This window comes from Arachis ipaensis, chromosome B05 (assembly GCF_000816755.2).
Source record: "Arachis ipaensis cultivar K30076 chromosome B05, Araip1.1, whole genome shotgun sequence".
NCBI lineage: Eukaryota > Viridiplantae > Streptophyta > Magnoliopsida > Fabales > Fabaceae > Arachis > Arachis ipaensis.
In genome coordinates, this window is record NC_029789.2 from 68,535,802 (window position 1) to 68,558,811 (window position 23,010).

General features: G+C 38.3%; 1 protein-coding gene across 1 annotated transcript; it reads right to left on the minus strand.

Moving 5' to 3' along the window:
• Nucleotides 5,416–7,969, minus strand: LOC107640682. Its single transcript, XM_016344185.1, has 3 exons — nt 7,934–7,969; nt 7,170–7,525; nt 5,416–6,595 (listed from the first exon to the last, which is right to left on the minus strand). Exons 1-3 carry the CDS (start codon nt 7,967–7,969, stop codon nt 5,416–5,418), a joined length of 1,572 nt encoding a protein of 523 aa, XP_016199671.1.

The window sequence follows — 23,010 nt, forward strand, 5'->3', positions numbered from 1 at the left end:
GTGTATTTAGTATTTACATGCTTGCATATGATTGAGGCCATTGTTTGATTTTAGCTCACTTATCCCAAAATTAGCCTACCTTTTGCATCTTAGCCCCCTGCCCCCTTGAGCTTTTAAATCCCTTCTGATTTATAACCACATTACTAGCCTTAAGCAGAAAAACAAAATAAGAATCCCAAGTTGAATCCTTGGTTAGCTTAAGATAGATATTGTGTAAAATTTAAGTGTGGGGAATTTTATGGGAACATGGGATGATATGAAAAAGTAGGGAATTAAATTGAATAAGTCATTTGAAAATTTGGGAAGCATGCTCATGTGAAATCAAAATAATTAAATTACCATGTGCATTGAAGAAAAATATATTAAGTAATTAAATAAGGGAATACAAAAAAAAATAAAATAATAATAAAAAAAGAGAAAAATGAAAAAAAAATTATATATATTACCCCAAATAAAAAGAATCAATGCACATGAGACAAAATTCAAAAATAAGTTTGATACATGAGCATGTAATACAAGTGGGAAAATTTTGGGTAGTTAGGTAAAGTATTTTAAAATTGTATAAAGTATGTATATGTTAGGTGAGATCTTAGACTAGTCAAGGATTCAATTTTTTTGCTCACTTAGCCTTATATATATGTATATATATCCTTACCCTTACCTTAGCCCCATTACAACCTTGAAAAGACCTCATGATGTTTGCATTGGTATACTAAATTTTGTTGATTGGTTAGATGAAGAACAAAGTTTTAGAAAGCATGATTAGAGAAGACTAGAGTGAATTACCCTATACACTTGAGAGATTAGAGTAATATACACTTCCAGTGAGGGTTCAATGCTTAAATTCTATGTTCCCTGCTTTCATGACTTGTCTTCTTACAAGTTCACTTGCTTTTTATTGTATGATTTGAATTAGTAGAAATTGGTTTGTATTTGTCTTGAAGAACTTATTTACTCTTAACCAAGTAAGTAAAAGCATTTAGCATGTAGTTGCATTCATAGGTTGCATTTCATACCATTCCTCTTCATTCCTTTATAGTTTCTCTTGAGCTTAGCATGAGGACATGCTAATGTTTAAGTGTGGGGGAGGTTGATAAACCACTATTTATGGTTTATCTTGTGCTCAATTGAGTGGTTTCTATCTACTCTTTACCCACTTATTCATACTATTTGCATGGTTTTACATTTGCCTTCCTAATTATGTGCTTTGATTGAAAACATGCTTCTTTGATCTTATATTTGCTTATTATTAATCCTCTCTTATTACCATTAGATGCTTTGATATGTGTGTTAAGTGTTTTCAGATATTATAAGGCAGGAATGGCTTGGAGGATGGGAAGAAAGCATGCAAAAGTAGAAGGAATGCAAGAAGTTGGAGAAATTGCTAAGCTGTCCAGCCTGACCTCTCTGCACTCAAACAGCTATAACTTTAGCTACAAAGATCCAAACGACGCGGTTCCAGTTGCGTTGTAAAGCTAACGTCCGGGGCTTCGATTTGATATATAATATGTTATAATTCCTCTGACGCTACGTGATGCGACCGCGTGATCCATGCGGCCGCGTCGCAGTGACAAAAAACCAGCGTGGCAAAATTCGAAACCAGCGAATTCTGGACTGTTTCTGACCCAGTTTGCGGCCCAAAAAATACAGATTAGAGGCTATAAAGTAGGGGACTGCATCCATTCATGAGGAGGCTCTCATATTCCCAATTTTAGGAGTAGATGTAGTTTTTAGAGAGAGAGGTTCTCTCCTCTCTCTTAGGATTAGGATTTAGGATTTCTCTTAGTTTTAGAGTGACTCTCAATCCCAGGTTCTTTATTTTTATTTATTTTCTCACTTTTGTTTATGAATCTCTATGTTTAGATTGATTTTCTATTTAATTTATCTTGAGGTATTTCAGACTTATGATTGCTCCTTTTTATTATATAAATAATTTGGATTTTTCCCTTTTGGCTTTGGTTGATTTATTGGTAACGCTTAAGCTGTCAAATAAAGCAGTGGTTGAAATTGGAAGTTGCTCCAATAACTTTAGTCTTTCCATAGGAATTGACTAGGACCTGAGGATTAAGCTAATTAATCCACTTGATTTACCTTCATAGTTAGAGGTTAACGAAGTGGGATTAAAACCCAATTCTCATCGCAATTGACAAGAATATGACTTCCAGTTCTTATACCTTGCCAAAAGTTTTATTATTTAATTAATTTAATACAATATTACTTTCTTGCCATTTACTATTCTTGCTTTTTATCTTATACATTAAAACCCCCCAATTTACAAACTCATAACCAATAATAAGAACACCTCCCTGCAATTCCTTGAAAAGACGACCCGAGGTTTGAATACTCGGTTATCAATTTTAAAGGGGTTTGTTACTTGTGACAACCAAAACATTTGTACGAAGGGATTTTCGTCGGTTTAGAGACTATATCTACAACGCGACTGTTTTTATGACATTCTTTACTGGCAAAAATGCTAACGTCAACCCCTGAGATCTTTACTCCCTTAGTGAGAGTCTGTAATTTAATTTTGGTTCATTTGCTATTTTCTTCTTCTGCAATATTTACTTTTCTGTTTAGGAATTGGAGAGTTGGATTTAAGTTTCATTTACTGTCTTCCTTTTTATTTCTTTTGCAATTACTTTTCTACTCTTTTACATTTTGCCTAAGCTGAGTCTGCTTTCTATGCAATTTAAATTCTCTGCCTCTTTCTTTGCTAATTTTCTTTCTGAAATTTTACATGAGTTTGCTGTGAGCTTGATTTACGTTTCTATTGATGCAATTTACTTTCCTTATTATTTAAGATTCTGTCACTTGTTCTAAGCTTTGATTTACTGCCTCCTTAATTTTCAGCACCCAATTCCCTTTACATTTCATGCGATTTACCTTTCTTGTCATTTAAGATTTTGCCAATTTACTTTTCTTGCTCTTTAAGTTTCTGCCAATTTAAGTTTTCTGCAATTTTACTTTCTGTAATTTAAATTCCTTGTCATTTACTTTCTGCTGCATCAATTATCACTCACCAATGTTAGCTTGACTAAACTAATCAGCCACTAAAGTTGCTTGATCCATAAATCCCTGGGGGATCGACCTCACTCTAAGTGAGTTTTACTACTTGATGCAACCTGGTACACTTGCCGGTGAGTTTTAGGTGATTGGAATTTGTTTTCCAAAATATCTATCAGAATGTAGGAGAGATGATCACCAGCAACATTCATAAGGTGCTAACAAGCATGATGCACGAAAATCTGTATCTCTACAAATTCTCTTCGGCAAGTATACCGAATTTTCGTCCAATAAAAGCTCACAATAGAGTGAGGTCGAATCCCACAGGGATTGATTGGGTGAGCAACTTTAATCAAAGGAGTTTTCTAGTTGATCTAAGCAAAATTGGGTTGAGAATTGCAAATGGGGGAAAACGTAAATAACAAGAAATGTAAATGGCCGAAAGTAAATGGCAGAAGGTAAAGTGCAGAAAGTAAAATTGCAAAAACGTAAATGGGAATGGAGATGATGAACATTAAAGTAAACAGCAGAATATAAAGAATGGAGAAGATCAGAAGTGGGGAAGCTCATTGGGCTTAGGAGATGTTGCATTCTCCGGATCAAGTTCATTATCATCTCTTCCTCAATCCATGCAACTCAATGATCTCTTGGCAATCTTAGGTGATTGAATCCCAATTCCTTGGCAATTCAATCTCTCTAAGCTTCAACAATTACCCAATTCATTGATCTAATTGCTCATAGGAAGAGATGAAGTACGATTACTGATTATACCACATATTTTTCTAGATCAAAGTATTGGTAGGATTATATGTCACTATATCCATTCAACCCCCAACCCAATCCAGCATGAGAAAGCATTTCTAGCATGATTTCCTTATTTCTCTTCCATGGTTCAAAGGAAATCTAAGTATGAGCAATTTCTCTTCTGAGACAATTGCTCAATTGGATGAAGAGCAAAAGCTTTCAAGCAAATCAAAGAGAGTGGAAAGAAGAAGAAGAATAAGAATTATGATTGATCCATTGAATTACAACAGAGCTCCCTAACCCAATGAAGTGGGGTTTAGTTGTTCATAGCTCTGCGAATGGAAATTGAAAATGTAAAGTGCATTGAAAGTAAAACAGAATTACAGAGAAAAGTAAAATATAAAGTGTTTACAATCCTGGATCCCCAGGTCCCAATCCCCTTCTAGTTCAAATCTACCCCTATATATACTACTTCTCTGATCTTCATTTAAGTGTGCAAGTCTCTGGATGTGGGCCTTTGAGCTCAGTTGAAGCAGTTACAATCTCAGTGGGCTTTGCTCAGCTTGCTGGGAGAGTTTGAGTCAGGTGGCTTTCACGTTAGTCAGGCCGTTAGTGTGGTTAATGTCAAGTGTAAATTCCTGGTTCGAAGACGTTAGTGACACTAACTTGGTCACTAACGTCCCCAACTCTTTTTATTCACGTTAACCCCACTGTTAGTGGCACTAACGTGGCCACTAATGTAGCCTTCCTAACCTTTGATCACGTTAATGGTGTTAACTTCACCATTAACGTCCAGAACACTTCCTCCTCCACGTTAATGGCCCACGTTAGTGGCATTAATGTGGCCATTAATGTGGGCAGACCTTGGCTCGAGCACGTTAGTGGTGCTAACTTCACCATTAATGTTGCAAACCCCTTTTCCTCCACGTTAATGGCCCACGTTAGTGGCATTGACGTAGCCATTAACGTGGGCATGCCTTAGCTTCGAACACGTTAGTGGTGCTAACTTCACCACTAACATTGTAAGCTATCCCTTCTTTCACATTAATGGCCACGTTAGTGGCACTAACGTGGCTCTTCTCTGCTCCTTCTTACCTGAAATCAACTAAACATGGTGCATCAAAGTCTTGCTCTTAACCATGAGATGATGCATCATTCATTCTATCATTCTATCCTTGCATTATTCTCATGAAATTGTTCAAAATTCACAATGTTTGCTTGAATCAAGGTGTGAATGCATATTCAACCAAATACTTGCTTATTGACTAAGAAAATGCATGAAACTACCCTAAAACATACTAAAAATGGCTAGTGAAACTACCTTAATCCATGAAGGGAAGTGGGAAGTGGTCATTTCTTGTGGCCTCATTGAGCTTTCTATAATCAACACACATTCTCCATCCCGTGACAGTTCTTGTAGGGATGAGTTCATTCCTTTCATTAGGCACCACAGTGATGCCTCCTTTCTTGGGGACTACTTGGACGAGGCTTACCCATGGGCTATCCGAGATTGGGTAGATCACCCCTGCCTACCATAACTTCATTAGCTCCTTTTGTACCACTTATTTCATGACTGGATTCAACCTTCTTTGGGGTTGAATGGAGGGCTTGGCATCATCTTCCAATAGGATCTTATGCATACGCATGGAGAGGCTTATCCCTTTTAAATTAGCAAGGGTCCATCCAATGGTATCCTGATACTTTTGTAGCACTGTAATTAATTCCTTCTCTTTTTCTTGACTTAGAGCAGAATTGATGATCACCGGGTAACTCATCACTTTCCAAGAATGCATACTTGAGAGTGGGAGGCAATGCTTTTAGTTCAAGTTTGGGTGCTTCTTTCTCTTCCTTCTTTTCCTCTAATGTGCTTGGAAAGAGTACCTCGGTTGATTGAACTACTGCAGCCTCACTGTTTGATGTGGGATCTTCTTCTGATACCTCCTCAAGTTCTTCCTCTTCAAAGGTTTCTTGTACTAAGATCTCCACTACATCCAACCTCAGGCATTCTCCTAATGATTCCCGTGGATAACTCATGGCTTTGAGCACATTGAATACCATTTTTTCATCATGTAGCCTAAGGGTAAGTTCTCCTTTTTGGACATCGATGATGGCTCCAGCTGTTGCTAGAAACGGCCTTCCCAGAATGATTGAAGCCTTGGCTTCTTCCTCTATATCCAATACCACAAAATCTACTGGGAAGATAAAGTTTCCCACCTTCTCCAACAAGTCTTCTACTACTCCATGGGGGAATTTGAATGATCGGTCTGCTAATTGAAGCACCATTCTTGTTGGTTTGGCTTCCTCAATCTTCATTCTCTTCATCATTGCTAAGGACATCAAATTTATGCTAGCTCCCGAATCACAAAAGGCTTTTTCCACTGTGATTTCTCCTATAATACAAGGGATTTGAAAGCTCCCCAGGTCCTTCAATTTCTGAGGTAGTTTGTGTTTAATGATAGCACTACGTTCCTCCGTTAATACTACAGTTTCATCATTTCTCCAGCTCCTCTTCTTGGTCATTAACTCCTTCAAAAACTTGGCGTAAAGTAGCATTTGCTCTAGTGCTTCAGCAAAGGGAATATTGATTTGGAGTCTCTTGAAAACTTCCAAAAAGCTGGAGAAATGGTTGTCCTTTTCATTATTCTTCAATCGTTGAGGGTAAGAGGCCCTTGGAACATATGGTCTCGGGACTTCTTTCTCTTGAGGTGGGTTAGAGGCAGGTATTTGTGCTTCTTCTTTATCATTTATGCTTTTATCCACCTTCTTCCCTTGTGTTTCCCTTGAAGTTTCCTTCAGTTTCTTCCCACTCCTGAGTGTGATGGCCTTGCATTCCTTCCTTTGGTTTGCCCTGGTATCACTACAAGAACTATGGTTAGGGACTTGCTTGGATAGGTACCAATCTGTACTTCAAGCTTCTTGATGGCAGCATCTTGGTTTTGCATATTGGATCTCACCTACTCCTTGAAAGCTCTTATGTCCTTGGACTCCTTGCAAAGTTCTCCAAGCAAGGCTTCAATCTGGGATAGTCTATCCTCAGATGGTGACGGTAGGTTGGAATTTGGAGGTTGAGGATGGCTATTTTGTGCTTGATATGGATCTTGGAAAGAGTTATTGTATGGGGGTTGGTATGGTTTTGATTGGAGTGTTGGTAAGTGGAATTGTTGTATTGGTTGGAGTTTTGGGACCTATAATCTTGGTTCTGGTTTTGCTGGTTTCCCCACCCAAAGTTTGGGTGGTTCTTCCAACAAGGATTATAGGTTTTAGAGTGCGGATCATAGGGTGGTCTTGATGAGTTTCCAACATAATTGGCTTGTTCCCAATCACCTCCTTCCTCTGTATTCACCCCTTCTTGAGCTGGTGGTTGAGTAGTGACTGCTGCAACTTGGTTTCTTTCCCTCTGCCTAGTGAAGTCTGCTAATTACTTGGTAATCAACTTGTTTTGGGCTAGCAATGCATCCATGTGACTCAACTCCATTACCCCTCTGTTGGTGCTCCTCTCTGAGGCATAGAAGTACTCATTATTGGCCACTGTTTCAATGATGTCAGTGGCCGCTTCTGAGGTCTTTTTGGTATTGAGAGAGCCTCCTGAAGAGTGGTCCAGGGCCTTCTTTGCCTCTCTAGAAAGACCTTCATAAAAAATGTGCAGCTGCACCCATTCATTGAACATATCAGGTGGACATCTCCTTGTTAGCTCTTTGTATCTTTCCCAGGCTTCATACAAAGTTTCTCCATCCAGCTGCCTGAAGGTTTGCACCTCAGTTCTAAGCTTGATTATCCTCTATGGAAGGTAAAATTTTGTTAGAAACTTGTTAATAACATCCTCCCAAGTAGTAAGGCTCTCCTTCGGAAAGGATTCTAGCCACTTAGATGCCTTGTCCCTAAGGGAAAAGGGGAACAAAAGCAATCTATAGGTGTCAAGATGAACACCATTGGCCTTCACAGTGTCACATATTCTCAAGAATGTAGTTAGATGTTGGTTGGGATCTTCCTGAGCACTTCCTCCAAATGAGCAATTATTTTTAACAAGGGTGATGAGTTGTGATTTTAGCTCAAAGTTATTGGCATGAATAGTTGGTTTTAGGATGCTACTTCCACAATTCACTGGGTTTGGGTTGATGAAAGAGCCTAAAACTCTTATCTACTGTCCAACATGATTGGCTACACCCTCTCTAACATGATTACACACCTCTTCCTCATGATGGTTCTCCATATCATCCTCCATATTTATATCCAGGTCCTCCTCTTCTTCTTCTGCACCAATGACCTTCTTTCCTCTTGCTTTCTACCTTAGTCTAAGAAAGGTCCTCTCAGGTTCAGATTCGAAAGTGGTTAAAGCTCCTCTTCTTCTACCTGTCATACAATCAACAAAATACACAAGAAAAACAAGTGAAAGAATCACTCTTGTTAAGATTGTGGTTAGGGTGAGTGGTGCAATTTATCAAATAGTTAGTGGATTAGTCTATGAAAATGTAAATAAGCAATGAAAACAAGTAAAAATTGCTGAGAATAAACGTAAGATAGCTGAAACAAAACACATCAATAAGGTAAAAGAAAATGCTCAATCTAGTTATCCTCCAATTTAATCATTGTCAATGCAACGGTGCCATAAACTTAATGCACAAAAATCTGTATCTCTACAAATTCCCTTCGGCAAGTATACCGAATTGTCGTCAAGTAAAAACTCACAATAGAGTGAGGTCAAATCCCATAGGGATTGATTGGTTAAGCAACTTTAATCAAAGAAGTGTTCTAGTTGAACTAAGTAAAATTGGGTTGAGAATTGCAGAAAGTTAAATGGTGGGAAACATAAATAACAAGAAATATAAATGACCGAAAGTAAATGGCAGAATGTAAAGTGTAGAAAGTAAAATTGCAGAAACTTAAATGGGAATCGGGATGATGAACATTAAAGTAAACAGCATAATATAAAGAATGGGGAAGATCAGAAGTGGGGAAGCTCATTGGGCTTAGGAGATGTTGCATTCTCTGGATCAAGTTCATTCTCATCTCTTTCTCAATCCATGCAACTCATTGATCTCTTGGCAATCTTAGGTAATTGAATCCTAATTTCTTGGCAATTCAATCTCTCTAAGCTTGAAAAACTGTCCAATTCCTTGATCTAATTGCTCATTGGAAGAGATGAAGTACGATCACTGATTATACCACATATTTTTCTAGATCAAAGTATTGGTAAGATTATATCTCACTATGTCCATCCAATCCCCAACCCGGTCCAACATGAGAAAGGATTTCTAGCATGATTTCCTCATTCCTCTTCCATGGTTTAGAAGAAATCCACATATGAGCAATTTCTCTTCTATGACAATTGTTCAATTGGATGAAGACCGAAAGATTTCAAACAAATCAAAGAGAGTGGAAAGAAGAAGAAGAATAAAAATTATGATTGATCCATTGAATTACAACAGAGCTCCCTAACCCAATGAAGTAGGGTTTAGTTGTTTATAGCTCTGGGAGTGGAAATTGAAAATGTAAAGTGCATTGAAAGTAAAACTGAATTATAGAGAAAAGTAAAATACAGAGTGTTTACAATCCTGGATTCCCAGGTCCCAATCCCCTTCTAGTTCAAATCTACACCTATATATACTGCTTCTCTGATCTTCAGTTAAGTTTGCAAGTCTCTGGATGTGGGCCTTTGAGCTCAGTTGAAGCAGTTACAATCTCAGTGGGCTTTGCTCAGCTTGATGGGAGAGTTTGAGTCATGTAGCTTTCGCGTTAGTCAGGCCGTTAGTGTGGTTAACGTCAAGTGTAAATTCCTGGTTCGAAGATGTTAGTGACACTAACTTGGTCACTAACGTCCCTAACTCCTTTGATTCACGTTAACCCTACCGTTAGTGGCACTAATGTGGCCATTAACGTGGGCATGCCTTAGCTTCGAACACGTTAGTGGTGCTAACTTCACCGCTAATGTTGCAAACTCCCCTTTCCTCTAAGTTAATGCCCACATTAGTGGCACTAACGTGGCCACTAACGTGGGCTTATATGGCCTTTCCTCACGTTAGTGGTGCTAACTCCACCACTAACGTTGCACACTTTTTCTTCTTCTACATTAGTGGCACTGACGTAGGCTTCTCTAGCCATTCCTCACGTTAGTGGTGCTAACTTCACCACTAACGTTGCAAGCTATCCCTTCTTCCATGTTAATGGCCGCGTTAGTGGCACTAACGTGGCTCTTCTCTGCTCTTTCTTACCTGAAATTAACCTAACAAGGTGCATCAAAGTCTTGCTTTTAACCATAAGATGATGCATCATTCATTCTATCATTCAGTCCTTGCATTATTCTCATAAAATTGTTCAAAATTCACAATATTTGCTTGAATCAAGGTGTGAATGCATATTCAACCAAATACTTGCTTATTGCCTAAGAAAATGTATGAAATTACCTTAAAACATACTAAAAATGGCTAGTTTTCACTAGCCAAGATGCCCTGGCATCAAAGCAATAAGGACAGTACAAGGCTGGCCTTCCCGAGCATCATTCAGCGCCTATGTAATGAAGCTGGTGTGGAAACCAATGATGATGAAACATTGTTGGAGCAGGAGAAGCCAATCATAGCCAAAAAGATGGAAAAAGTGGTGGCTCCTAATCCACTACAGAGGGCAAGAGAGCATAGAGCTCATGTGCAAATACCACAAGAGCCACCACACCAAGAAGAGCCACAAGCCCAAGCACCAATTCTAGAAGGTTTTGATTGGGAGCAAATGCACGAAAATATCAATCAGATGTAGGGAGACATCAACCAACTCATGGAATAACAAAAACACTGGGAACAAATGCAAGAGAGCATCAATCAGATGAAAGGAAACATGGATCAAATCAGGGAGCAGCAAGGGCAGTTCAATTGGGGAGAGATGCAAGGAAACCTCAACAAGATTATGGAGTAACAAATGGTTCAACAAAGGAACCTTGCTGAATTTAGGTCACTATATGAAGCTAGAACTACTTCAAGAAGGCAATATGATATAAATACACAAGCGAAGCTCAATCACTTGTGCAATGCAGTCGCCACTCTGAACCCAAACTATTCAACATTTGTGCAAGGGATGGAGGAACTAAGTGCCAGACAGGAGGAAATTCTAGCAAAGCACAAGGAGGACGATAGGACATTCATGTGAAGGTTGGGCTTTTAGAAGTAAAAGGATACTCAAGCACAAGAAGGAACCTCAACAAAGAAGAATGATGGTGATGCCTTCAAGGAAAAGGATAAAGGAAAGGGACCAATGCACTGATCAAGGGAAGAAGCATGATGATAAGCAAAGGTGGTTGAGTCCCATTTGGAAAGCTCTTGTCTGATTATACTGCCACTACAAGAAAAATGGTCTATCGGCACACTTTTTTCTTGCCACGCTTTTAAAGCGTGCCCAAAAGTGGTCAATGGCCATGCTTTTGCAAGGGTGGCCACTAATTTGAGATTTGGCCATGCTTTTTTTGCCACGCTTAAAAAGCATGGCCAAAGAGGAAAATCGGCACGCTTTTGCGAGGGTGGCTACTTATTTGAAATTTGGCCACGCTTTTTTACTGCTGACGAACGGATTTTTGCTAGTAAAGAATTTCACAATTAAATTCCCATTGAAAGTATAGTTTCTAAACCAACAAAGAACCCCTTCGTACAAAAACTTGTTTGTCACTAAAGCAAACCCAATAAAATTTATAACCGAAGTATTTAAACCTCGGGTCGTCTCTCAAGGAATTGCGGGGAGGTATGATTTATTATTGGTTATGAGATTGTATCTTTTTGGGTTTTTGAATAAGGAACAGGAAAATTAAATGTCAAGAAAGTAAATTAATAACTAGAAAAGCTCTTGGCAAGGTATGAGAACTGGAAATCCCATCCTAGTAATCCTTATCAATTGTGATGAGAATTGTTTATTGCTCCCACTTAGTTAACCCTTACTAAATAAAGGAAAGTCAAGTGGACCAATCAATTTGATTCCTCAAGTCCTAGTCAACTCTTAAGGAAAGACTAGCTTTAGAGGGATCCAAATCAACCAGCAAATTCCAATTATCTATCAATAAAGGAGTTTGATAACTCAAGTGTCACCAATTACTCAACCAAGGCCAAAAGGGGAGAGATCTAAATTAAATTGAAAGCATCAATAACATAAATCGAAGAAAGCAATCATAAATCTGAAATACCTCAAATTGCATTAAATAAAGAAATCAAATCTAACATGGAGTTCATAAACTAAATTATCAGCATAAAGCAATCAACAAAGGAAATAAATAAACTAGAATGCTAAGATAAATAAGAGTAGAAGAGAAACTAAATTAAAGTAACATTGAACCTAGAATTGGGAAGAAATAAACCTAAAACTAAGAGAAATCCTAAAACCTAGAGAGAGGAGAGAGCCTCTCTCTCTGGAAACAACATCTAAAGCCTAAAATTGTGAATAATGAATCAATGACTTGATTCCTTCATTCTCTAGCCTCTATTCTATGTTTTCGGGCTTGGATTTGGGAGGAGAAGAAGCCCAGAAATTGCCCCCAGCACTTTCTGCAACTTTCTGCACATGGCGTCTGTCACGCGTACGCGTAGGTTACGCGTGCGCGTCATTTGGCGAGTTTCCTTGTCACGCGTACGCGTCAGTCACGCGTACGCGTCAGTCACGCATATGCGTCACTCGTGTTCTGCGCTAGGCACACGTCTGCGTTGTCCATGCGTGCGCGTGCCTGTCAGTTTCTCAAAACTTTATTTTCTCGCGTTCCTTCCACTTTTGCATGTTTCCTTTCTATCCTCCAAGCCGTTCCTGCCCTATAAAGCCTGAAAATACTTAACTCACAAATCACGACATCGAATGGTAATAAAGGATAATTAAAATTCGTAGTTTTAAGGCCTAGGAAACATGTTTTCACCTATATCACAGAATTAGGAAGGGATTATAAAAATCATGCAAATTATATGAATAAGTGAGTGAAGAATTGATAAAAAACCACTCAAATTAACACAAGATAAACCATAAAATAGTGGTTTATCAATCTTCCCACACTTAAAATTAGCATGTCCTCATGCTAAATTCAAGAGAAACTGAAAAAGAGTGAAGACAGAATGATGGAATCTATGCAATGCAATCTATCTGAATGCAAGCTACCTAAATGAATCATGCAATTCTAATTACTATCCACCTATATATATAAAGCTTACATGTGGTTAGATTGAGTCAAATTTTCAAGGAATCATATATGCACAACCAAGGGCTAAATCATATTAAAACACATTCACAGTTGAGTTGAGTTAATCAAAAGAGTTCACAAACTTGCAAGACAAGCAATGATCAAACATGGACATATGGAAGTGAGCTATTGAACCCTCACTGGATTTGTATATGCACTCTAATCACTCAGTGTTTGGGGTTAATCACTCCACTCTTCTCTAGTCATGCTTTCTAAGACTTTGTTCTTCATCTAACCAATTAACAAATATTTAATGTACAAATGCAAACATCATGAGGTCTTTTCAAGGTTATAATGGGGTTAAAGCAAGGGTGAGGATATATGTATGGCCAAGTGAGCTATAAATTGAATCCTTGACTAGTCTAAGTTCTCACCTAACATATACATATTCTATGTACTTCTAAGATCATGCCTAGCTACCCCTAATTCTCACTTTTGCATCATAAACTCATGCACCAAATTGTCTTTAATTTTATCACATGTGCATTGATCTTTTGCTAAACTCATTATTCGGGTAATTTTGTCCCCTAAGCTTATTTATTTAATTACAGGAATTTTTTTTTCTATATATAAACATAAATATAACATATCAATGCACATGAGTTTTTAATTATTTTGGTCTCACATGAGTAGGTGCCCAAATTCCAAATATCTTGTCAATTCAACACCTTCCTATCAACCCAAGTTCCCACGGTTCCCCACACTTAGTTGATACACAATATCTATCTTAAGCTAACCAAAGATTCAATTTGGGGTATTTAATTTGTTTTTCTTTTTAAGGCTAGTGATGTGGCAAAATATAGAACAATTGGGAATTGAAAGGCTCAAGGTGGCTGATGAGCGGATAATTTATACGCTTTTTAACATTGTTTTTAGTATGTTTTTAGTAGGATCTAGTTACTTTTACGGATGTTTTTAATAGATTTTGTGTTAAATTCACATTTCTGGACTTTACTATGAGTTTGTGTGTTTTTCTGTGACTTCAGGTATTTTCTGGCTGAAATTGAGGGACTTGAGCAGAAATCAGATTCAGAGGTTGAAAAAGGACTGCTGATGCTGTTGGATTCTGACCTCCCTGCACTCAAAATGGATTTTCTGGAGCTACAGAACTCGAAATGGCGCGCTTCCAATTGAGTTGAAAAGCAGACATCCCGGGCTTTCCAGCAATATATAATAGTCCATACTTTGGCCAAGAATTGACGACGTAAAGTGGTGTTCAACGCCAGCCTTCTGCCCAAATCTGGCGTCCAGCGCCAGATAAGGATCCAAAACCAGAGTTGAACGCCCAAACTGGCACAGAAACTGGCGTTCAACTCCACAAATGGCCTCTGCACGTGCGCTTGCTTCAAGCCAACAATCTCTGTGGGATCGACCCTTACTCACGTAAGGTTTATTACTTGGACGACCCAGTACACTTGCTGGTTAGTTGAACGGAGTTGTGTCCACACATAGTAAAGAGCTATAATAATGATTCCATACAATAACAAAGAGTACTACATTAATGTGATCACAATTTCGTGCACCAAGTTTTTGGCGCCTTTGCCGGGGATTGTTTGAGTTTGGACAACTGACGGTTCATCTTGTTGCTCAGATTAGGTAATTTTCTTTTTATTTTATTTTCAAAAATTTTTCAAAAATATTTCAAAAATCTCTCATCTGTTTTCGAAAAAAAAAAATTGTTTTCAAAAATTTTATTCAAAATTTTTAAGAATGAATTCTAGTGTTTCATGAAGCATGTTGAAGCCTGGCTGGCTGTAAAGCCATGTCTATTCCTTTGGTAATGAGTATGTCAGGCATGTCATATCTGAATTACATGCTGAAGGTTGGCTGGCCATTGGCCATGTCTAGTGTTTTGGACTGGAGCTTTCATTGAAAGCTTGGCTGGCTAGTGAGCCATGTCTAATTCCTGGACTGAAGCTTTAGACTAACATGGCAAGATTCCTGGAATTCATATTAAAAATTTTGGAATCCTTATTTTTTCTTTTTCATATAATTTTTGAAAAATATAACATAAAAATCCAAAAAAATTAGAAAATCATAAAAATAAAAAATATTTTCTGTTTCTTGTTTGAGTCTTGTGTCATGTTATAAGTTTGGTGTCATTTGCATGTGCATCTTGCATTTTTCAAAAATTCATGCATTCATAGTGTTCTTCATGATCTTCAAGTTGTTCTTGGTAAGTCTTCTTGTTTGATCTTGATGATTTTTTGTTTTGTGTCTTTTCATGTTTATCATATGCATTCTTGAATTCTTAGTGTCTAAGCATTAAAGAATTCTAAGTTTGGTGTCTTGCATGTTTTCTTTGCATTAAAAATTTTTCATCATGACATTCAAAGTGTTCTTGGTGTTCATCTTGACATTCATAGCATTCTTGCATGCATCACATTGTTTTGATCTAAAAATTTCATGCATTGCATATTTTTCATGTTTTTTATAAAAATTTCAAAAATAAAAAAAAATATCTTTCCCTTTTTCTCTCATCAAATTCGAAAATTTGGATTGACTTTTTCAAAAAATTTTAAAATCAAATTGTTTCTCATGAGTCAAATCAAATTTTCAATTTGAAAATCTTATCTTTTTCAAAATCTTTTTCAAAAATCAAATCTTTTTCAAAATTCTTAGTTATTTTCGAAAATTCCAAAAATCTTTTTCAAAAATCTTTTTCTTATTTTTATATAAAATTTTCGAAAATAACTAATCAATTAATGTTTTGATTCAAAAATTTCAAGTTTGTTACTTGCTTGTTAAGAAAAGATTCAAACTTTGAATTCTAGAATCATATCTTGTGATTTCTTATGAATCAAGTCATTAATTGAGATTTTATAAATCAAATCTTTTTCAAAACTAATTTCTATCATATCTTTTCAAAAATATCTTCTTATCTTATCTTTTTCAAAAATATCTTTTCAAAATATCTTTTCTAACTTCCTAACTTCTTATCTTTTCAAAAATTTGTTTCAACTAACAAACTAACTTTTTGTTTGTTTCTTAACTTTTTCAAAACCACCTAACTAACTCTCTCTCTCATTTTTCGAAAATATCTTTCCCCTTTTTCAAAATTTCTTTTATTTTAATTTTTAAAACTTAAATTTCGAAAAAAAAAAAAAAGACCAACAAATTTTCAAAAACCAATTTTCAAAAATCACTAACTCCTTTTCAAAATAATTTTCGAAAATTATACCTCTCCCATCCTATTCTATTTATTCATTCATATCCTAACATCTCATCTCACATTCCAATCCTCACAGTTGTGTTTCTTCCTTTACATCACATTCTTTATCTCCCCCTCTTTTCTTCCACTCACACAGGGATCCCTATACTGTGGGATAAAGGATCCCTATTATTATTATCATTTTTCTAGCCATTCTTCCTTGTCTTATGAGCAGGAGCAAGGATAAGAACATTCAGCAAGTCAATATGATTTCTCAGAGTCTGCATGGAATGCAAGCTGCATCCAACAGTACTCAAGAGACATCTTCTGAAGAGGAAGCCTATGATCCTGAGAACCCTACAAAAGCAAAGGTAAATTACTTAGGTGAACCTTATGGAAACACCTATAACTCAACATGGAGAAATCATCCAAATTTCTCATGGAAGGATCAAAAGCCCCAACAAGGCTTTAATAATGGTGGAAGAAACAGGTTTAGCAATAGCAAGCCTTTTCCATCATCAACTCAGCAACAGACAGAGAACTCTGAACAAAATGCTTCTAATTTAGCAAATCTAGTCTCTAATCTATCTAAGGCCACTGTAAGTTTCATGAATGAAACAAGGTCTTCCATTAGAAATCTGGAAGCACAAGTCATAGTATCCCCACCTACCTCATCATCTCTCTTCCCATTCATGATCATCCCTTCTACTTTCCAATTACCACTCACATCCATACACCCACTACCTTCAAAATTCAACATCTCTCTCCCACCCAATCCCACCCATATGGCCGAACACACACTCCCATCCATCTCCTCCATATCTTCTTCTTTCTTCTTCAGTCTTTCTTCTTATTCTTCAGTCTTTCTTCAGTCTTTCCATCTCCTCCATATCTTTTTTGTTTTTTTTTCCATAACCACTGATGGCACCTAAGGCCAGAGAAGCCTCTAGAAAGAAGGAAAGGGAAGACAAAAGCTTCCATCAAGGGTCTATAGCTCAGTGGTAGAACATTTGACTGCAAATCAAGAGATCCCTGAGATACCTCAGGGGATACATCTTCTTCAACACAATTATTGGAAGCAACTAAGGGTAGAACATCAAGAGCACTCCATCATCCTTCATGAAATCAGAGAAGATCTAAAAGCAATGAAGAAGGAGCAGCAAAGAGCTCAAGGACATCACCAAGGTGGACTCATTCCTTGTTCTTACTTTCTCTGTTTTTTCGTTTTCTATGTGCTTATCTGTGTTTGTGTCTTCATTACATGATCATTAGTAGTTAGTAACTCTGTCTTAAAGATATGAATGTCCTATGAATCCATCACCTCTCTTAAATGAAAAAAGTTTTAATTCAAAAGAACAAGAAGTACATGAGTTTTGAATTTATCCTTGAACTTAGTTTAATTATATTGATGTGGTGACAATGCTTCTTGTTTTCTGAATGAATGCTTGAACAGTGCATATGTCTTTTGAAGTTGTTGTATAAGAATGTTAAATATATTTACTCACGTAAGGTTTATTACTTGGACGACCCAGTACACTTGCTGGTTAGTTGAACGGAGTTGTGTCCACACATAGTAAAGAGCCATAATAATGATTCCATACAATAACAAAGAGTACTACATTAATGTGATCACAATTTCGTGCACCAGTGGCTAACAAAGGTGATTTAAAAGTGTAGGCTATTTGGGATAAGTGAGCAAAAACAAATAATGGCCTCAATCATATGCAAGCATGTAAATATACTAAATAGTGGACATATAGAATGGAACAGTGTAAAGTCTGCAATCATAGTGAAGAAACACACAGGAATGAAATATTATGGCTAAATAATGTAACCATGCAATTAAGCTCAAAAACTCACGGGTTGTGTGTTCTTTGGCTCAAAAACCATATATCAGTCATGTATATCATGCAAGTAAGGGTAAAGAGTTTCATTCAAGCTAAATATCTAAGATATATACAGCCCAAAGTGCAAAATGTAATAAAGTAGAAATAAACAGAAATACAGTAAAAGAAAATATGCAAGCACTGAAAGGAAAATAAGATAAAATAAAATAAAAATACAAAAAATGAAACAAAATAGGATGAAAAGGTCTAAAATAGTTCACCAAAATAAGATCCGCCAGAGATGGCGACCTCCTCACACTTATATAATAGCATCATCCTCGATGCTTAGTCAAGCTGGGTGTGAAGGGTCGTCACGTCCTGAAGGGTGTGCTGCTACTGGCTCTGTGGGCTCTGACAGTGTAGGAGCCTGTGGCTCAGCCTGTTTAGGGGCCTGGGGTGCTGCAGACTGCTCGAGTTGAGGTTCCTCCTACTGGGGCTCCTCCTGCTGGGGCTCCTGGTGCTGATCCTCTGCCTGTGCATCCTCCTCCTGCTCATCCTCCTCCTCCCCAAAGGGCTCCGATGGTGTGTCAGGCTCGGAGGGGATGTTAGTATGTCCCGACCTGATCATCAGCTTCAGATGCTCATAGCATCGCTTACTGCGACGCTCAGACCGCTCATAACGCTCCATCTGATCCAGGCGCTCAAAGAGTCGGTGTACTAGGTGGTAGATGGGCTGGGAAGCGGGTGAGGGTGATGTGGGTGTGGGTGGTGCAGCAGGTGCTGAAGGGGCAGCAGAGGATGTGGATGCGTCAGCGGAGGCAGTAAGAGTAGGAAGTCTGTTGCCCAGAGCTTCAAACCTCTTGCCGTGTGGGATGATCTTCCTGCAGTCGGCAGCTGGTGGCTTCTCATCCTCAAGCTCCTAGGGTACCTCAGCTCAGCGGCCCATCTGGGTAATCAGATAGGGGAATGGCAGAGTGCCTCGAACATGAACCCTGGCCATGTACTGCCGGATGAATCGTGGAAGGTACAGGTCCTTGCCTTCCATAACGCACCAGATGAAAGTTATCATGGCAGCTGGCACCTCTGTCTCGTGAGTGCTCGGCATAACATAGTTGCTCAGGATTTGTTGCCATAGCGGAGCCTCATCATTAAGATAAATAATCTTGATGCCCTTTGGATTTACCGTCGACTTATCCATAACCCAGGGAACAGTCGGATCAATGGCTATGGTTCGCTTCACTGCCTCCCAATCAATGCTCATAAACCTCATGGATTCCTCATCCTGTTGATAACAATCTGACTCATCTGATTTAGGCTGAAAATAGAGGATATCTTCAATGGCCTCTTCAGTAACTAAAATATGTTTCCCTCTTAGCTGTACTGCATCCAGGGTCATCTTGTAATAGTTGTAGTAGAATTCCTGGACCCATGATGCATTAACCTCAGTCAAATTCCTCTCTAGAAAGAACCAGCCTCTCTGTTTGATTTGCTCTGTAGTGTACTGCTGTAATGCAGGTGGAATTCTGAGGGTCCTTTCCAAATATAGGTGCCTCTTATCCGTAAATACCGGATATTTTAGTTTATAGTAGCGATTTGCAAACTTGATTGGATCAGTCACAGGCACTAGTTGATCTCCTTTTTCCTGCGGAGTGAAGTTCTTCTCACACCAGGAATCATTATGCAGAATATCTGATAAAGCCAAAAATGATTGGCCTCTTTTCCTCTTATCCGTGGTGGCCTTAGCCTTACCCTTTCCTTTTGGATCAGACATCCTGAAAAATAGAAATTTTGGGATATAGAATAATAAGTAAAGCAGAGGAAAGAAAAGCAGGTAAGAAGTAAACAGATAGGAAGCTAGAAACAAAAGAAGATTGAGACACACTGGTGAGTTGACTCATAGAAATGGACTCTTGGAAAGTAAGAAAATACAATGCAAACATCAGTCAAAACTACAACCAAGAATTCCTGCAATAATAGTGAGAAGCTTTTTTGTTAAGCAACAATAATTAGCATGCCTTAGAAGGGGTTAAAAGAGTTAGTGTAAACTTAAAAGGAAAGTTAGAAAGTCAATTAAGTTAATAGTTAGAAAAGGGTGAAGATGTTAGTGGCATGGAAATGTTATTCTTAATCAAAAGAGGTTTAAAAGATTTTAGCACAAGCAATCTCACAGTTAAACGGACAATGCAAGTTTTTGAAGATAAAACATGAAAATGAGAGAAGCATGAAAAGGATCAAAATCACCAATAATGCATTTTAAGTTGGAAGGGAACCAAAAATGACAGGGAATGCTTAGCCCAGCATGTCATGAGTTGACTTTGGTTTAAACCAAATAAAGCAAAATTTAAAAGTACCAAAGGCAAGTCATGAATGGCAGTTAAGTAAAACCATTTTTCAGAAAAATTGGGCAGCATTCCGGCAGTAAAAGGAACATTCCCAGAAAGTTAAATAGCAGAAACAATCGAGCCATATGAATTCTATAAGCGCAGGTAGCGTGAAGAACAAGAATTTAAACGAAGCAGCCAGGAAAAGCAGTTGGCTAGTGCTAAACTCAATCAAGCAGTTTGGATTTCCAAGGGATTATTATCAATTAAAAACTCTATAGCCAAGTTAAAATTCGTAGGGATTAAGCGAATGGACCAGTAAAATAGCAGGAAGCAGTGAGTTCATAGCCAATTGAGTGCAGGCAGCATGCTCTTTTTGAGAAGAAACTAATTACAGGCTGAAACACGACACTAATGCAGCAAAGACAAGTAGTTCAACAAAGAGCAGCAATCAGCATGTTATATGAAGTTCAAACAACAGAAACGGAGCACTTATCAGACCTAGAATCCTCTAACCACAACCTAGCTACCTAACAACATGTATTTCTATCTAATTCTAACAGACAGAGTAATTAATTGAACTGACTAGAATAAACAAAAATTAATTAAAGCAGTAAGTAAATAGAGCCATGGAGGCAGGGAAACCAGGAGCAGGGTAGAAGAGAAGGGTATTGGAAAATGGAAAGGGGAGAGGACAGTGGCGCCGCCTAGTATCGGTGGTGGTAGCGATCCCTGCGGTGATGCAGGGCAGAGGCGCAGTGGCGACGGTCATAAGCGGGGGATGGGGGTGGTGGCAATGGAGGGAAAAAAGAGATTGGGGCGTTGAGGAGGGAAGAGGGGAGAAAGGGAGGAAGAGGGGGTGGCGGTGTCGGCGGCGGTCTGGGCACTGTGATAGAGGTTTGGTGGTGGAAGGTAGGTGCTGCGATGGAGGTTGGAGGGAGGAGAAGGGGGAGCGTTGGAGAAGAGAGGGTGGAAGACATGCAAGGGGGGCTAGGGTTCTCGTGTAAGGGGGTATTAGAATTTAAATCCACGCGTACGCGTGGAGTACGCGTGAGCGTGGATGAGGCAAAAATCAAACGACGCGTACGCGTCGTTGACGCAAATGCGTGAGAAGGGAGTAATGGAAAGGAGAAGGAAAGGAGCATCACTATGGGCATGCCACTTGGTACTTTGGGCATGGAACGCCAAGCTTGCGAACCTAAACTCTCATCAATGGGCGTGCCACTTGGTGCTCTGGGCGTGGCACGCCAAGCTTGTGAATTCAAGATCTCAAAGAGGGCGTTCCACTTGGTGTCTTGTGCGTGGTACGTCAGGTCAATAGAGTGGGTGTGCACTCTCACGTGCCACGCCACTCACACGCCACCCATGAGATATCATTTTATTTTGTTTTAAGTGTAATTTATTTTCTTTTATTTTGTAATTTTTTATTTCTAGTAATAGGAGTAGTATAAATACCCCTTGAAGAGTACTGAAAAAGGGGCTTGGAACTTTTACTTCACTTCACTTTCACTTTCACCTTCTTCTATCTCCTGCACTTTCTCTAAGCTCTGAGTAGCTAAACTCCCTCTCATTGGGGGAGGGAGCTCTGTTGTACTTGATGGATTAATATTAGTGAATTCCTTCTTCTCTTCATCTCTCTTTGATTTTCTAGGAGGAATTTTGTTCTTCATGCTTAGCATTCAATTATCTTGGAAAGGAGATTGAATGCAATTTGGGTTTTATGGGAACCTTAGAAGAGGAAACATAAAATCAGGCTTGAAATCCCTTCTCACATTAAGTAGATCTGAGTTTTGGGATTAGATAAATGTGATGCTATATCTACCCATTACTTGGATCTATGAGGATGTGTGATATAATCGGGGACCAAAATTTATCTCTCTTCATGAGCAATTAGACCAATGAATTGGCTGTTGATCAAGATTTGAGAGATTGAATTACCAAGGACATGGGATTCAATCAATTATGATTGACAAGAGGTCAATGAGTTGCATGATTGAAGAAGGAATAATCTGAAATTAATCCAAAGAATGAAACATCTCCTAACCCCAATCAATCTTCCCCATTCTTATCTTCCCTATTCTCTATAGCTTTGTTTAATTTCTGTTCATCAACCCATTCCCCTTTACAATTCAATCATTTACATTTCTGCAATTTATCTTTATGCTCTTTACATTCTAGCACTTTACTGCTTTCTTTATTTCAAGTCATTTACAATTCTGTCATTTAGATTTCTGAATTCAACACTTATTCCTAATTAGCTTAACTAAATTACCCTACTAACTAAAGTTGTCCAATCAATCAATCCTTGTTAGATCGACCTTGCTCTTGTGAGTTTTTAGTTGAAGATAATTCTGTATTCTTGCCGAAGGAGTCATTGTAATCATACAGTAATTTTTCACTCATCAATGAGCGAACAACCACAAAGGTTCTCCAAAGTGGTTTCTACTGGCCCACACTCTTTAAGGACTACCGAGAGTATGTCTGTCACTGTGACAGTTGCCAAAGGGCTAGCAATCTCCCTCGTGGTCACGACATGTCTCAGACACTTATATCCTCGTGGCAGTGGATTATGTATCTAAATAGGTTAAATTAGTCGCATCACCCATGAATGACACTAGAGTAGTGATGAAGTTCCTCTAAAAGAATAACTTTAGTAGGTTTGGTGTCCTTCGGACACTGATTAGTGATGGAGGCTCTCATTTCTGCAACAAACAGCTTGACTCTACTCTGAACCGGTATGGAGTTCGCCATAAAGTGACCACCCCATATCATCTA